Here is a 17,310-nt window from a genome sequence, read left to right on the forward strand (position 1 = left end):
AATGCACACGGCCAGATATGATGTCCTGACCATGGTTCTTTGCTGCTGTACGAAGGTGACAGGCCCTCTTTATCAGATGCCACCAAGCTTTATTTAGATGGGTCAGACGCACCATTCTACAATACTACTACAATAATACTGACATGTGCAGCAATTCAGGAGAGTGCATGACACACAATCCGGCTCTCAGAAGGACTGCTCCTTAAAAATAGCTGTGCCTGGAAATGAGACATTCACAAATGCTGGTGTGGCTTGCAGATTGTATTCTGAACACTTCCAGAAATGGTGGTGTGCACCCTCCATTTATCCCAGCGGGGAACACAAAACAGCTTTCCTCAGAATATCGTCTGCCTTCATTCTTTACACGGGCAAACATCTGCTATTTTTATGTCCTTGTGACAATATAAATCTCAGAAAACAATCCTCATTTAGGAAAAGCAAGGAGGGATAGCACTGGCCCACATCTCAGGGAAATGACTGCACAGCTGAACAGCTCCATTCTCTGGATATAAATGAGGAATTAATTACCAAGATCAGCGGGTGGTCAGGAGAACTGAGATCAGTGAGGGGGTGTGGGGTGGAGGATAGGAGGACTGTGATCAGCAGGGGAGGGGGAGGTTCTGGAATGACTGGGATCAGGGCTGGGGGGGGAATAGGACAACTGATCAGTGGGTGGAGTGGGTCTAGGGTGGGTGATAGGATGATTGGGATCACCATGGGAGGGGGAGGTTCTAAGATGATTGGGATCAGCAGGGGTTTGGAGTGGGGGATAGGAGATCAGTGGGGGTCTAGGGTGGGAAATAGGGGTACTGTGATCAGCAGGGGTGGGGGAGATTCTACGACGACTGGGATCAGCAGAGGAGGGGGACTGGGGTGGAGGATAGGAGGACTGTGATCAGCAGGAAAGGGGGAGGTTCTGGAATGGGGATCTAGGGTGGGAGATAGGAGAAGTGAGATCAATGGGGGTCAGGGGTGGAGGATAGGATGAGTGAGATCAGCAGGGGGGGCGGTCTGGAGTGAGGGATAGGAGGAGTGAGATCAGGTGGGGTCTGGGGTGGAGGATAGGAGGACTGTGATGAGCAGGGGAGGTTATGGAATGACTGGGATCGGGGGTGGGGGATAGGAGGACTGATCAGCGGGTCAGGTGGGGGATAGGATGATTGGGCTCAGCAGGGGAGGTTCTAGAATGACAGGGATCAGCAGGGGTTTGGAGTGGGGGATAGGAGGAATGAGATCAGTGGGGGTCTAGGGTGGGAGATAGGAGAAGTGAGATCAGTGGGGGGTCTGGGGTGGGGAATAGCAGGACTGTGATCAGCAGGGGAGGTTCTAGGATGACTGGGATCAGCAGGGGGTCTGGGGTGGAGGATAGGAGATCAGCGGGGAGGGGACGTGGGTCTGCGGTGGGGGAAAGGAGGAACGAGATCACTGCAGGTCTGTGGTGGGGGATAGGAGGAGTGGGATCAGTAGGGGTCTGGGGTGGGGGATAGGAGTGAGATCAGTGGGGGTCTGGGGTGGTGAATAGGAGGAGTGGGAACAGCAGGGGGGGGGGGGGTCTGGGGTGGGGGATAGGAACATTTGTGAAAATTCTAGTTCCTTGTCTAGCACACTGACCCTCAGGCCTCAATAGTTAAGGGCTCATGCATACGGCTCCATCTACCACTACAGTGTAATATCCATTCATATTTTGTGCCCATGAATTACAGGCCCACCTGTCAAAATCAATATCAGGCTGAAGTATGCAGCGGCTGTACATACATCCAAGTGGTTGCATTGTCCGTCTTCAGGGCATACGTACGTGTAGGCATAGGACCCTGTGCATGAGTACCACTCAGGTGTGGGTATGCGTACAGCTTATCACTGATTTTGACAGGCTGCTGGCAGTAGGCCATACACACCACTTGTGACTCCCAGGCCCTGGATTATGCCAGTTTTTATGCCGTACAGGCAAATGCATTCCTATGCATGTGTGTTAAGTCACAGTTACATACCATTAAGGACCTTTGACTTTTCTGATGTTAGTAAGGATTCTAAGACTATGCCTTCTAAAATATTAAAAGCTAGGCATACAGCTAAATACACAGATTAAATAAAAACATGAGAGCTGTCCAACCAGTTATGAGATTTACACAGCTCTGCCACACAGTACAGCCCTTTCTGGCACGAAAGAGGACCTAATCCTTTACTTCTGCAGTTTCACCTTCACTTTAACAGGTCTCTTTCACATCCCCACCCTATGACTGGACAGTGAAAGGAGGAGCAGCAAACTGATGACCTAATCTCTACAGCACTCAGTTGCCCCCTCCTATCAGCTTATTTCTCCATCCTGTTCTCTGTGCTCTGCAATACAACAAATACCTGTGTAATTCACATACTTACACAGCTAGCATTTTGAAAAAAAACCCCAAAAACTTAAAAAGATGTAATTATGGGTATAAAGCTGCATTCATTTTATGTTTTCTATATCTGCTTTGAGTTTAGCTTTAAATTCAGTGGCCAGTACATTAGGCAACAACAGTAGCATTTTCAGAACCTGTTTTAGGTTCGACCTAAAGATCTGTAAGTAAATGTACTATTTATATTCCATAAGGGTTTATGGTGGTTTATTGAGAACTAGTTAGGATGAATTTTGCAGACATAATCCTTATATTGCCCCATTATTTAGCTTTAATTAGAAATAACTGGGAAAGAGTAGAAAAAAAAAGGGGGGGGGGCAGGATTTATGCATGCACCACTCTGAAAAAAGGAGCAGACCTTGCATCTAGTTAACAAAAGGGGCACAAGCCTTACTTGATCCCGCCAACGCACAATGGCCACCTAGGTGCTGGCCCAATCACATAAAGGACCCCCATACTGGCACAAATATATTAGATGGTAGTTCCAAACGAGAGTTCCGGTGGGAATCCATAGATCCCGGCAGGCACAGAGAGCACCAACATACCTGGAGTCGGGTATCAAGATCTGGGAAGGAAGCTCAGAGGAGAAAAATGATAAAAACAGCAAGTCCATGTAATTTCTATTAGCAGCCCAGTTAATTAAAAAAAAATAAATAAATAATAATTTTTGTTAATGAACACTTGCCTGCATGAACTGGTCTTTGCTTATCTGGAGCTACACAATTCCCCTTATATACCTTAATGTAGTAATAAAGTCTCAAAAAAAAAATCTTCAGCAGGTAACTGCTGACATGGTTTTTCTCTTTCCCTGATCTTTCTTCCAGGTTCGTGGGCTCCGGCCATTTGAATGGCTGAGCTGCAATGACCTCAATCCCGTGCATGCACACAGGACCCATAACTGCGGCACAGTGCTCTGAATGGACGGCACACTCAAGTGCGCCCTCCATTGACAATGCAGTGCACATGCAATGGTGTCGTCACCAGCTGCTACAGATGTGAATGTTTCCTAAATGACGCACGTTTATAAGTTTACCTGTAGGTACAAGTGACCAAGCTGTGTTTACTACCACTTAAAAAAAAAAAAAAAAAACTCTCTCTCTTTATACTTGGGCAGGCCCCACTTTTAGAGGTCTCTTCCTCTCACATATGCATGGCTGTACATCAGACTGGCTCCAAGTGCTGTACCTCCTTCCCATTACTGTACAGGGGATTACGAGGTGCAGATACCAAGTCACATTCTGGCAACTAGTTGCAATTAAAAATACATTAATTTGTTTAAATAATATTGTAATATTTGTTTAAATAATATTATATTTAATTGCATTAAATCATAATTTTTTAAAATATATATCTGCCTGAAGTTTAGCTTCAAATCTACTACCAGATGGACTCTACTCCTTACACTGGGAAGGCAGCTGATCACAGCAAATAATTGTAATCTCTCCCCTCTTTATAAAAACCACTGCTCATCTCTAAACAAACCCAGCATGACAAAATAAAAATAGACTGTGTCCCATATTACAGCCTACTTCTCTTTTGAATTATGACATGTCATGAAGACTTGGGGTATGAGATCTGGCACACCATGCATGCCGATGAGCTCACGCTGTGCTCCATTATAGTTAGGAAAAAAAACTTCCCACTTCAGAGGAAACATATATAGCTACAGAAATAACACCGCAGATTACAGGGTCAGGTCATAAACAGGGGTGGAAATAATAATATTCATTTACTGCATATGCATGTGATAATTCTCACCATCCTCTCATTAAAAGCTGGACACATGCTGCTGCTCTTCACTGAAAGGACCATAAAATGGTATCACTTCTCAGGATTAGAGGATAGGTTTGTAATCATTAATCAGAAATGAACATTTGTAGAAATCTGAATCTTTACTCTTAAATCAATTGAAACTCTCGGGAAAAAACATTTTAGTACATTAGGGCCATATTGATAAACATAAATTGTGTTGCCGTACCCCTCTCTTATGTCTCGATCTGTGGTATCCCATGCAGATAAGTGTATGTAAGGATATTCATTTGTATTTCCTTCCTGTCAGTCCAGTGTCAAGCTGTAGAGCCCCTATGAGGGATGACCTGTCTCCTACCACACTCAAGGCTAATAACAGACATCCTAGAGTGGCTTCTGGAGAAGGATATTCTTGTCTGTTTCTTTATATTTATTGAGGATTCCATCTTTATTCTTTGACAGTTGAATGTCCGTCATCAATACGGAGGATGACCAAGAGAAAGGGTGTTAAAAATTTGTTCCTTCAAAAATTTTTCCATCCTATTCCTTTTGAATTTTCCCACTGCTGCAGTTGAAAATGAATGCTTATTTGACCCCACTAACAATTAGAAAATGGAATGAACGTTCTTAAAACTAAAAAATCTAACAAAATTCTACTAGTGTTTGTCCAGCCTTGGATGAATCGACCAGAAACTCAGGAGACTTCATTTGAATATCAAGCATAGCATCTTTTTTTTAATTAGAACTTTGTAGAGGAGCCATTGAGTTTTATTAATATTACTTACATCTCAACACTTCTGCAATGCCAGGGAGAAAACGCAAGCAAATGATAAAAACAAGTAATGCCTGAGAGGTAATACTACCCTTTTATACCAATTCAAGAGTATAGATTCAGATTATTACAAATGCCTATTGGTGACTGGTTTCCCGTTGAAATGGTTAGCAATAGAAACCAAAGTAATACCAAAAGGGACTCAACTTAAGTAGACTATAGAAAATATAGACATTATGAAAGTGGCAAGGGCCTCTTTGAATTGGTAATCGCTACAAGCCGCTGACCCTTCACTGGGAGCTGAGATGCAATGTTTCCAGTTAGTGCTTCCAGGGGAACTAGCCCTGGAAGAGTAGGTAGTCATGGATATTTTTAGAAAATGAAAAGCAAAAGGCAGTTTATTCAAAGCCCAACTCCACTGGGAAAGGGTGGAATCCCTGCTGGGTTTTTCTGCAGTTTATGACCTCATTGGAGAGATCTGCCTCACTTTCTACAGATTTGTAGTTAAGTTGAAGCCTTATAGATAGCCTGGGCCTAGGATCCAGAGTTCTCGCCACCAACAAATGAGTTGAGTCAAGTGGAGGTAGTTGGTGCCTACACGTTACAAGCAATGGTATTTGCCATTTTAGTGGACATGACAGGTCCACTTTAGAGCCCAACCCCAATAAATATTTTTTTTCCTTTAAGCTAGGCATAAACGGTTTGCTTTCTTTTATTTAAAATAGCTTACGGAATGAAAAAAAACCCAACCAATTCCTTCACCCACACAAAGTGGATGGAAGATTCCTCCCTAACTGGGACATTGTATTCTGACAGCAGCACCTGCTGCTGTCAGAACACACTGCTCAGTGGCTACAGCTGATCAACAGAAGTCGATCTAACAAGTTGGAAGACTTTTGTCAAACAGGGACAGCCACATGCTCATCAAAATTCAGACAGTGGCAGAATTCCGATCCGTCTATGGCCAGAATTAGAACCTGTCAGGTTATCATTGTAAAAACAAGGCACTGGATTCAAATCATCAGGAGATCAAATAAACAGCAATAAGGCACAATGGCTCTGGTAAGGCTGCTCTCAACAAAAGTGAGGTGTCCCAAAAGCAGATTTGAAGATTCAAGTGCACAAAGTCCAATGAAAACAATAATTTAAAAACAAAAAGAACCAGAGTACAATAGAACATTTTTTGGCAGCTCTATGGGTTTCAATGAGGAATTATATTTGTGGTTCCAAACTTTCAAAACAAAAACTATCTTGCAGGCTTTGGGGGGGGGGGGGGGGGATGTTGGAATGTGGTTAGTTGGGATAAAAAAAAAAAAAAGACATTGCACCTGTGGTCAGTAGGATAGGGAATAATGCTCCATTGTAGGTATTAGTGAAAGAATAGTGTCTCATGCTTGGTTTCACTATAAGGAAAAGTGTTGCATCATTAGTGTCAGTGGGAAGAATAGTGTCCCATTATTGGTGTCAGTGGGAAGAATAGTGTCCCATTATTAGTGTCAGTGGGAAGAATAGTGTCCCATCATTGGTGTCAGTGGGAGGAATAGTGCCCCATCATTGGTGTCAGTGGGAGGAATAGTGTCCCATCATTGGTGCCAGTGGGAGGAACAGTGTCCCATCATTGGTGTCAGTGGAACAGCATTCCATCGTTTTTATCAGTGTGATGAATTATGCTCCATGCTGTTGTCTGTGGACAGAATATTCCCTCTCATTGTTGTCATTGGAGCAATAGTGCCTCATATCAGTGGGAGGTTTAGTGCCCCAAATGCCAGGTAAAGGCAGGCAAAGGGCTGCAGTTTGGAGACCACTGATTTATAGTACTAGTGAAGATGAATCATCATTTTCTCTAATTTTACATGAGATCCGCTTTTCGTCATTTTTTTTTGTCATCTGTTACAATTACACATGCTCCTGTTTTAATGAATTGTGAGATATTATACTGGTTCTTGGCAAGAATTTTGTCATAATTTCGATACTGGCTAAACTGTCCTCTTGATCTTTATGAATGGTTTACACTTACTGTAAAAGTTAATGTAACCCAGTATGAAATGATTTTATGCCTGTTTTGAAGCCTGGAAGAAGGGGGAGATCTTTGACACCCTTAAAACTTGTTGGGAGACAGATGTTCAATGAGGTCTGTGTTCCCACTGGGGAGACTTTGCTTTGTTTCCTGTCCAAGTGACACCTGGTACAGTGTATCCTCAGGTCAAGGAGCACAGGGGAAATCTCAGACACACAGAGAGCACACAAACCCAACAGAAGTTCTAACCCCTCAGTACTATCCAAAATAAAAATGTGTGTAATCCTAATCTAGTCTATGAGATAAAAGGAATCAAGGCATATATTGCATATCAAAAGACTTAAGTGAGAACAAAACTTACCTGGAGGATTTCACAGCACATCAGAAGCTTTGGCACATCCAAGAAAGCTGGAGACATTGTGCGTGTTTATCTATCACAATAATGAGACAAAAAATGGCAAGCAGCTCATCAATTTATGTAGAATGAAGTCTACAAGGAATGGGCAAATCAGTAGAAGAGAAGATTTTACATGCAGTGAACTGCCCCTCCTTTGCGATTTATAAATTGATGAGCTGTGTATTACCATTATCAGTTTGTGTACTTAAAATACTGAAACTTCAACTGACAGAAATTAAAGACCAACAGAACTTAAAGAAAGATCTCTGATTTTAATAGTTTTTGTTCATTAAAAAAAGTTTAAACCTGCATAGCAATCATTTCAAAAATAATTATTTAATGTTCCATAATTAAACTGTACACAGCCTAGTTTTTGAGACGTCAAAGCTCGATGGTTTTTTGTAAGAAGTCCAGTGCAGTGGATTCCGGTTGGCCAAAGTCTCTATTGTGAATGCTCTGCATTTCCTGGGTGGCTGGGGTGTGTGCGTTTGCGGCGTGAGGACCGCTGTCAAGAGCGGTGTGTTGATGAGTGTGCACTGGGCGGAAGGCTCCCTCCGGTGGCAGTATGTCTCAGAGTCGTTCAATGTCCCGATATTTCTTTCGAAGGATTGACACTTGATCCTTAAAAAGCACTGGATCCAGTCTCATTTGTGAGTGAATGAGCGGCATATAGCCAAACCAGCTGGCAAACGTATTCATACAAGTCTGTCTCTGGGCAAAGTGGTCAGGGTCGGCCCAACGAGAAGCTCTGGATGTCTGAGAAGAAAGAGAACACATAACATGAATCTACATGTTCTACACAAATACTTTTCCAATATATTTAAATCATATACATTCCATTAGATACAAAGGGGGAAATAATTATTTGATCTCCTGCAGATTGTGTAGGTTTGCCCACTTACAAAGAAATGAAGGGTCTATAATTTTCATCATAGGTGTATTTTAAATGATAAAGACAGAATATCAACAAAAAATACGGAAAAAACACGATACAAATGTTATAAATTGAGTTGCAGTTCAGTGAGTAAAATAAGTATTTGATCCCCAAGCAAAACATGACTTAGTACTTGGTGGAGAAACCCTTGTTGGTAAGCACAGAGGTAAGACATTTCTTGTAGTTGGTTACCAGGTTTGCACATCTCAGGAGGAATTTGGTCTACTCTTCTGTACAGATCTTCTCTAAATCTTTAAGGTTTCTTGGCTCTCACTTGGCAACTTACAATACATGGCCCTGTCCATTGGCCCCTCAATGCGGCACAGTTGGCCTGTACCTTGAACAGAGAAACAGCCCCAAAGCAGAATGTTTCCACCTCCATCCAAACATCCCTTGCATAAAAGAAAGGTTTTAACTCAACTTCTCAACCAGAATAATTTAAAATTAAATAATGAAAATTGCATACCGACAGATATCAGCGACTGCATTACTATGTTTTATTGATTAAAAACCAAGACACATTGCACATATACAGATACATTAAAAACATTTATGGGTCAAAGGTCAATGGATCTGCTGGACCAAATGCACATCTGTATATACAACTACTGCATTACTCTATAGTTATGTCAAATCAATTAAATTGAGAGCTCTCAAAAATTAAGGGAAAGCTATAAAGAATTAGCAAGGATGAAAAGAGTGCCCACTCAATAAAAAAGGTGTGCAGCTGCTAAATAGATGATTGCCCTCACAGTCCATCTTTCAGGCCATAACCAAAGTGTATTAAATAGATCAATTTCATCTCAAGGCCTAGTAGTATAGCCCAAAAATGAGACAGATGAATTACGGTGTACTTTGTACCTGACGATAAATCGGCTAATAATTCTGCTGGATATATGGTGTTTGAACCGGATTTACTTATAAGCATCCAAACCAAGAAAAGGACAGCTGGGTGTGGTCCAGAGGAGGAAAATGATTATAGTAGCTTGCTGTAGATGTATGTCAGCCCAAATGCATTTAGCATAAATGTGAACCTCCCTCGCACAAATAGCTGCTTAAAGTGTTAGTAGCAAATATTCAATTAAGAACCGCCAATGCAGATGTCAACAACAAATAAATGTTCCATGTATATATGACTCCATCATAGACTTGAAAATATTAGTGATACACCCATGTGAGGATATATGTCTTTTGGTCCAGCAGATCCATTAACGTGACCTTTGACCCATAAATGTTTTTAAATGGGTCTATGTATGTGTGCAATTTGTCTTGGTTTTTAAATCAATAAAAGATAGTAATGCAGTCAATGATATCTGTCGGTATTCAATTTTCATTATTTGGGTTGAGAAGTTGAGCTAAAAACCTTTCTTTTATGCAAGGGATGTTTTGATATAAGCTTTTGTGGTGGGCTCCCTCCCCTTATTTATATGTTTATACAATAAAAAGTAGAGCCTGGTAGGATTTGTTTTTCATTTTTTCCACCTCCATGCTTGACTGTAGGGATTGTGTTCTTAGGGTCATTGTCAGAATTTTCCTCCTCCAAACATGGTGAGTCAAGTTAATGCCAAAGAGCTCAATTTTGGTCTCATCTCACCCCAGCACTTTCTCCCAAATCCTTCTCCGAATCATTTAGATCTTCATTAGCAAACTTCAGACGGGCCTGTACATGGACCTTGCGGGTGCTGCAGGATTTCAATCCATGGCGGCGTATTGTGTTACCAATGGTGACTGTAGTCCGGACTGCCTTGAGATCATTCACAAGCTCCTCCTGCGTAGTTCTGGGCTGATCCCTCACTTTTCTCATGATCATCCTTACCCCATGTGGCTAAATCTTGCATGGAGCTCCAGACCAAAGCCGACTGAAGGTTATTTTGTATTTCTTCCATTTTCAAATAATCGCTCCAACAGTTGTATCCTCATCAAGCTTCTTGTAGCCCATTCCAGCCTTGTGCAGGTCTACAATCTTGTCATTGACATCCTTTGACAGCTCTTTGGTCTTGCCCATGATGGAGATGATGTTTGAATGGAAGAAAGATTCTGTGGACAGGTATCTTTTATACACATAACGAGTTGTCATTAGGAGCACCTTCTTAAATTTACAGGAACAATCTGTGTACCCCATGAGCACATAGCCAGTCTGTGGGAGCCAGAATTATTGTTGGTTGGTAGGGGATCAAATACTTATTTTACTCACTGAACTGCAACTCAATTTATCTCCTAGATTGTAAGCTCCTAGGAGCAAGGCCCTCCTTTCCCTCTTGTATTGAACTGTATTGTTGCTGTATTGTCTCCCGTTATATTGTAAAGTGTCGAGCAAACTGATGGTGCTATATAAATCCTGTATAATAATAATAATAATAATAAAAAAACATTTGTATCGTGTTTTTTTTTCTAGATTTTTGGTTGATATTCTGTCTCTATCATTTAAAATATACCTATGATAAAAATTATAGACCCTTTATTTCTTTGTAAGTGGGCAAACTTACAAAATCTGCATGGGATCAAATCATTATTTTCCCTACTGTTTACAAACTATTGTATGGGTTAATTACATTTGTAAATATGTTTAAAGTTCTTTTCCTTCAAAGTGTGGAGCTATGTATTACAACCATACTGGATGCTTCAATACATGGCAAGATTGAAATTCAGTCACCACAATAAAAATCTCTGTGATTCAGAGTCTATTGTTTTTAACTAGTCAGGCCTGACTGGTAGATTTGCACTGTAGAGATGAACACTGAGGCTGGCCAAAGATAGTTCAAATCTCAGCCAGTTCCTTCTGAACCAGCTGAGATTCGAACTATGTATAGGAAGGCTGAATGTACGCAAGTTGATCGATCGATCAACTTGGGTACAACCAGCCTGCCAGATTTTACATACAATTATCTTTAGCAATTGGTATAGCCGCTAGCAATAATCAGTCTTCTCCCAATGGGGACACCTTCCCCTGGCAAGAGAATACAATGATTCAGCAGGATGGATTCCCCTGTCAACACTGACTGTGCTGATGGGGACATCGAGCAAATTTATTTCCTGACACCCGTGGTGTGTATGGCCTGCCTAAGGCACAACCACTGTACAGTAGTATTAAGCAGGTGGCAAGCTCCCCAACTAGAGTATTAGCTGATTCCAGATTAAGAAACCATGTTCAGTCATAAAAGAGAAGAGCTGGAGAGATCAGATTACACATACTGCAGAATGGCTCACCTAGGAAGGGCACACCCGCTCTCGATCACCAGTGTTCAGACAGTCTTAATAACAAGCATACGGGAAGCACTTTTTAAAATTAAAAATCCTAGCAAGCTTTTAAAACAAATGAAGAAAAAAACAAACATATTGGGGAGGGGGGGATTTACTAAAACTTAAAGTGGAAGTAATCCCACTTTAGTAACTTTTACTTACAGGAAAGCCTTTAAAAAGGCTTACCTATAGGTACTGTAAAAGTGCACCGTTTAGGAGATATTTACTGTGGAAGTGAAGTGATGTCAGCGGCATGCCGTCCATTGAGAGAGGCGTGCCGTGGCCGAAACTTCATTCGCGCATGTGATGGAGTGACAACATCGCGGCTTGGCAAATCAGATGGCTGCAGCTTGCGAACCTGGAATGAAGACCGTGTGAAGATGGGAGCCTCAGGGAGCCATGACAGCGCTCCGCTGGAGGGCTTCATTTTCAGGTAAGTCCTTCATATGTGCTTGCACAGTATGCTCTTAACTTGCAGGGAGAAGATTTTTAAGAATTTTTGGGGGGTTTACTACCGCTTTAAGGGTACAAGATTAGGTGCAGTTCTGACTGATGAGGGAATGGGGGGGGCGCGTTTTACTGATTGGTTTCTATGCAGAACAGCACCTGATTTTTCACCATTCAGGTTTAGTAAGTCTTCCCAATAGTTTTTGAAATTTGTAAACCTAAAAAAAAAATAATCCAGAAACATTCTACTATAGTCTCCTTTCACCTTGAATTGGGTATTTTCAGAGAGACAGGAACCTTTGATCGAGGCCAGGCCTTGTTAACACTCCACTCTAAACTTCTCTTCCTTTTTACAGAACAAATTAGATTCTGTTCTAATTTGTTGTCTTTGCACAAGGTCGAAGTTTGGCATAGCAGAAAATTAACAAGGAAATGTTGGAAAAAGGTGTTTATAGCAGTCTGAACAGGCTTGTGTATTTCGCAAAAATACAATTTGTAAACTGTGTCCTACACTGCAAACAGGAGCAACCCATTGGATTACTGTGGTTGTAGGACTACAAGAATGCTCTGTGCTGTCCATAGCAACTATATACAGCTGCCATGTTTCGGGTGCACGTTTATACTTCCTCGTTACATCATCGCTACAGGTGGATGGTAAGAATTAGCGACCAGCTCCCGGTGGTAAGACCCTTGTAAGCAAGTCTATAGCTTGGCCCACCCACACCACCACCAAAGTTTCACTCTCTTCTGAAATTCAGATGCAATAAACTGGGGCATTACCAGGCATGGAGATCACACCAGTGTCCTATAGATAACACAAGCCCTGGGGATAAATTGGCCATAACCAGATTCCATATTCTCATGTCGGCTATACATACCTGTCCCATCATTGTTTCCTTGTACTGCTTCTTCTGTGTCACTTTGATTGGTGGCAGCTTGGTGACAGCAGACACCAGAAAGTTTATTAAGATATCTTCACAATTGGCTAATTGGTCCACCATGTTTTTCAGACTGGCAGGCAGGTAATTGGTGTAAAGGTAGTGATAGTACCTGAAAAACAAACCATAAATGTAACAAGACATCAAAAAACAATGTAGATCATCTTCACTTGGTACCCTTCCTCCATTGTGACAGTCCTGGGGTTTGGCAAAAGGCAGTTCAGCCACAGAGCGAGTTCTCAGCACTGTGTAAGCTCCGACTGGAAATGGCTTGGAGCTTACAGAGGGATTCTTGTGGAAGGCAAGTATGGATGCTGCAGGGGCTGGATTTATAGTGAGCCTGTTACTTGGGCTTTAACACACTGAAATACCAGAGAATAAATTAATCTATCATTCACACAAAACAGTATTTCCTATATAGATATGATAGATATGACAGGGCTGTAATCTAAGTATAATTTAGTTGCATTTATAGAATCCTATGCAACAGTCTAAACCTGTCCTAAATCTGGTCACTATGTGATGCACAAGCTGCAGAAAGTAAAAATCAAACTCCCTTTATCCTCATTGACGGAGCCCAATCTTCCTCCCTTTGTGTTTCACACACTCCCCCTCCCAGACACTGCAGCTTACAGTGGGAGGGTTTCAGTAACAGAAGCAGTACTGTCAATCCAGAAATCAGTGGGCGGGATTAAGTGTGGTCAGGCGCTAACTGGCAACCTGCAGGTTCACGAATCAGCAGTCACAATACTGATAGCTACAGCAACAGGAAGAAAGGCCAGCCACACACCGGAGGATAGATGAATATAGTGTATATTTATTGATCCATAGGACACACAAAACACCAGAACATGAATACAGGACCTGTCAACGCGTTTCACACGATCTCATACTTAATCATGAGTCACAGCTCCTGCTACATCTTATCTCAATATATTGAAAGAAGGCACAGGGTGAAAATTCTGTCCTGAATTGTGGAGCACTGGATCATTTCTCGGTTTATCTAACCTCATTTCCTTCTCTGCACTTTCCTTATTTCCATATACAATGCAGCCATGTTCAGATGCTGAATGCACAGGCATCTCAGAGGATGGAGAGAAAGACGACACATGATCAGTTCACCGGCTCTGATTGCCAGGACATCAAGCCATTCAATTTTAGCAGTAAATCAAGCTTGTGTGTGCAATTGAGTGTAATTACATGGGACATGTGACCCCACAGGCAGGGATTGTGTGAAAATTCCCTGACTGTGGGAAGCACAGGACCTGGTAAACAGAGTGGGGGCATTTAAAAAATGACAATTCCAACCATTTCCAAAGGGATTAAATCAGACAGAAGGCTAATTATGAACATGGCTATTGGCTTTATATGTAACAATAATTTGGGTATCAAGAAATGAATAGTACTTTAAAGTGATTGTAGAGACTATTTTATTTACTTATTTTTTTAATTAACCAACATGTTATACTTACCTGTTCTTTGCAACTGTTTTGCACAGAGCGATCCCAGATCTCCTCTTCTGGGGTCCTCCACCAGTGCTTTTGGCTCCTCCTCCTGCTTGCTATGGGGCACTTGTATGGGCTTAGTTACAAACTGGGCCATGTACGTCTATAGACACGCACAGTGCGGGTTGGCCATCTCCTACTCACAAGCTTTGATTAACAGCAGAAGGAGCCAATGGCTCCCGCTGCTGCCGAGTGTCCTGTGAGAGGAGACAGAGCAGAAAAGAGTGCTGGATCAAGATGGGGCTCAGGTAAGTGCTTAAGGGGGGGGGGGGAGACGCTTTTAAAACAGTTTTTCACCTTACTGGAGAATGCATTAAGGTAAGGAAAAAAAACTTTTACCTTTACAACCATTTTACTCCACTCTTTTACTTCAGTAACCAATGCTAGCACTCCAGCTGTCAGTCTGATCTGAAATGTCAGCTGGTGGGCAGGGGATGACAGAAATCAATATATACAATTTTGTTTCGTAAATACCTAGAACATATTGACTTTCATCAGTTGTGTATACACACAAAGTCAGGTTTTCATATTTGTCTGCAGGTATTTTTAGGCCTTCTTATTTAATACACGGAACAGGTCTCCATGAAAGTGTAAAACTGATCAGCTTTACTCTTATAAAGTGTAGAAACTTGGGTCTGAACAGGCTATAACTGAGTTGGGACACATCACACAAATACTAATTAATTCCTCCATATAAGAACATGGATTTGTAGGCAGCATGTTGGTACAATGGTCGGTATTGTTCCCATGTATCACAGGGGCCCTAGTGACTGCATGTTGGTAGTAAGGACACAGAACTGCAAATGTAAGCACTGAAGCAGAGAATAATGAGAGTCTATAAGCTCTTTGTACAGGGCTATGGAATATATAAATGCCATATAAATAATAATCATGCTTTTGGTCTTATGTAGAGGGTTTGTTCATTGAGATGTACATAAAGACCTGATACAATCTCTTCCACCAGTGGGTGGTACATGGTGGCACTGAACAAAGCCTGTAGAAGAGAACATGTCTCATCCAGAACACACACAGCTTACATTCCTGGTTAAACATAGGCATCAGTATGTGTTTCACTCATCTTTTTTAGAAATTTTGTCTGCTGTACACAGTCAACCAGATCCATGTTCCAACCACCTGCTTCCTTGATTTTATTATACCCTCAAAATCTAGCTATGCACTCCTACTCTTCTCTCTGCCACGTTATCCCTGAAATCCATCTCTATGATTATGACCCATTCACTTAGCATTGGTCTCATTATGACAAGAATGGGAAGGAGCAAAAGTCTTACTTGTGATAGATAGCAGCTCCTGTTAGTACCATGGAGTAGTCATTAGTCCACTTGGAAGTGTAACCCCATCGCTCCTTAGTGCTGTCCCAGAAATGACTGCGAGCAGGATATCCCACAATCCTTTCTGGAAAGCTCTGCCAAACTGTAAAGGCAAAATCCACCTGCAAAGGAAGAAAACAAAAAAAAAAGTTAAATATTGCTTCATCCATGAGCAATAAAATCCATAACCACATCCCTGAAAGGTCCCTATTTAGGCAGGATACTGCTGTCTCCTAGTGCTCCTGGGCCTGCCAGATATTAGACTAGTTGGTTCAAATATGAGCAGGGTTCCACAGATAGGTGAGGGTTAATTTGGGCATACAAGTGCGATCCAACCACCTCATAATGCCTTCTACCTCAGTTCCTGCCATAAACTAAAATGTTTGGCTGGTAAGATTGTTCTTGTTCATGCCATAGAGGAAGGAGAAAAAGGGGTGGCATGACAGGCAACAGGCGTCCTGCTTTTGTCTCATCTCTGGGGCATTAGCTATAAGAAAAATTTGAGAAGGTTAAATGATAATGTGAGGCTTCCTTATTTTACAGTGTTTTACATCTCTAGCCAGGTTCTTGAATATTCAACATCTGCCTTGACACATTGGATGCCACCACTGTGTTTGGATTGAGTTACGTAGGTATAAAGTAGGTTTGTTCTCAATACGAATTTGAACCAAGGTTTCTTCCTACTATCCAAAATTACTAGTTGGTTATTTGGTTTATACTAGTGCTTGTCAACATGACAGGTAAAGGGGGCCTTAAATGCATCCCCACCCATCACCAAAGAACTGCACATAATGTTCAACATATGTAATGCTTGAGAGAACTGTCAAACTGCAGACCTAATGGAAGAAATGAAGGTCAAAAGGTGTGGACATGATATGTTTTGGCTGGTGATATGGTTCAGAAGACAATATGAAACTGGGAACATGTTACACAAGGCTAGTAGATATCAATACTATCACCCTAATCAATGTTCCAATTACAGACTGCTGAGGTCCAAAGGCCGCACTTCATTTACCAAAGGGCTGCATACGGCCCTTAGGATGCAGGTTGGGCACCTGGGGTTTATACCCAAATTATCCTTAGACAGTAAATGGATGTGCTAGGAACATTTGACATGACACTCCACTGGGGCAGGGACATATAGGTCTCTGGAAAATGTTAGAAAATGTTGGTGTTCCGAAAATAGATCGACAACAGTTAAAATGACAAGCAATCCACACCAGCCAATGTTCCCAGCAAGGGGTTAGTATGTTTTTTTTGGGACTTCAGTTCATTAACCTTTAAAGAAAGCTCTGAGGACTAAATAAGAACACCCAGATTCTTGTATGACACCTTCACTTTCTTCACCTTGGGCGCATTATAGAATTGCCAACCCTACTACTATGATTATGATCCCTCCCACAACTCACTATTGGCCTATAATGTGATAGGCAGCTTCACTAACCAACAGTAAGACACAGGAGTGAGCAGGAGCCTACGGCCTTAGTATCCTAATTGGGATTTGCATACCAGTGCTGCAGGTGCCAGAAACCCTAGGGTGCCATGGAAGGAAATGAGGGTAACCTGTAAGTACCCACTCTGCTTACTATT

At 41.8% G+C, this 17,310-nt stretch overlaps 1 protein-coding gene across 1 annotated transcript in view; it reads right to left on the bottom strand.

The window, feature by feature from the left end:
- Window positions 1-7,580: 7,580 nt before the first annotated feature.
- Window positions 7,581-17,310, bottom strand: part of EXT1 (exostosin glycosyltransferase 1) — a 434,024-nt gene continuing 424,294 nt past the window's right edge. The window contains exons 9-11 of the mRNA XM_089659042.1: window positions 15,682-15,842; window positions 12,828-12,999; window positions 7,581-8,084 (exon numbers count right to left, since the gene is read on the bottom strand). Coding sequence (XP_089515168.1) covers window positions 7,899-8,084; window positions 12,828-12,999; window positions 15,682-15,842 — 519 coding nt within the window. The 3' untranslated portion in view covers window positions 7,581-7,898. The remainder of the gene's footprint in view (window positions 8,085-12,827; window positions 13,000-15,681; window positions 15,843-17,310) is intronic.

Source organism: Staurois parvus, unplaced genomic scaffold (genome assembly GCF_062004578.1).
Source record: "Staurois parvus isolate SC_StPar_1 unplaced genomic scaffold, SC_StPar_1.0 ptg000030l, whole genome shotgun sequence".
In the NCBI taxonomy this organism is placed as follows: domain Eukaryota; kingdom Metazoa; phylum Chordata; class Amphibia; order Anura; family Ranidae; genus Staurois; species Staurois parvus.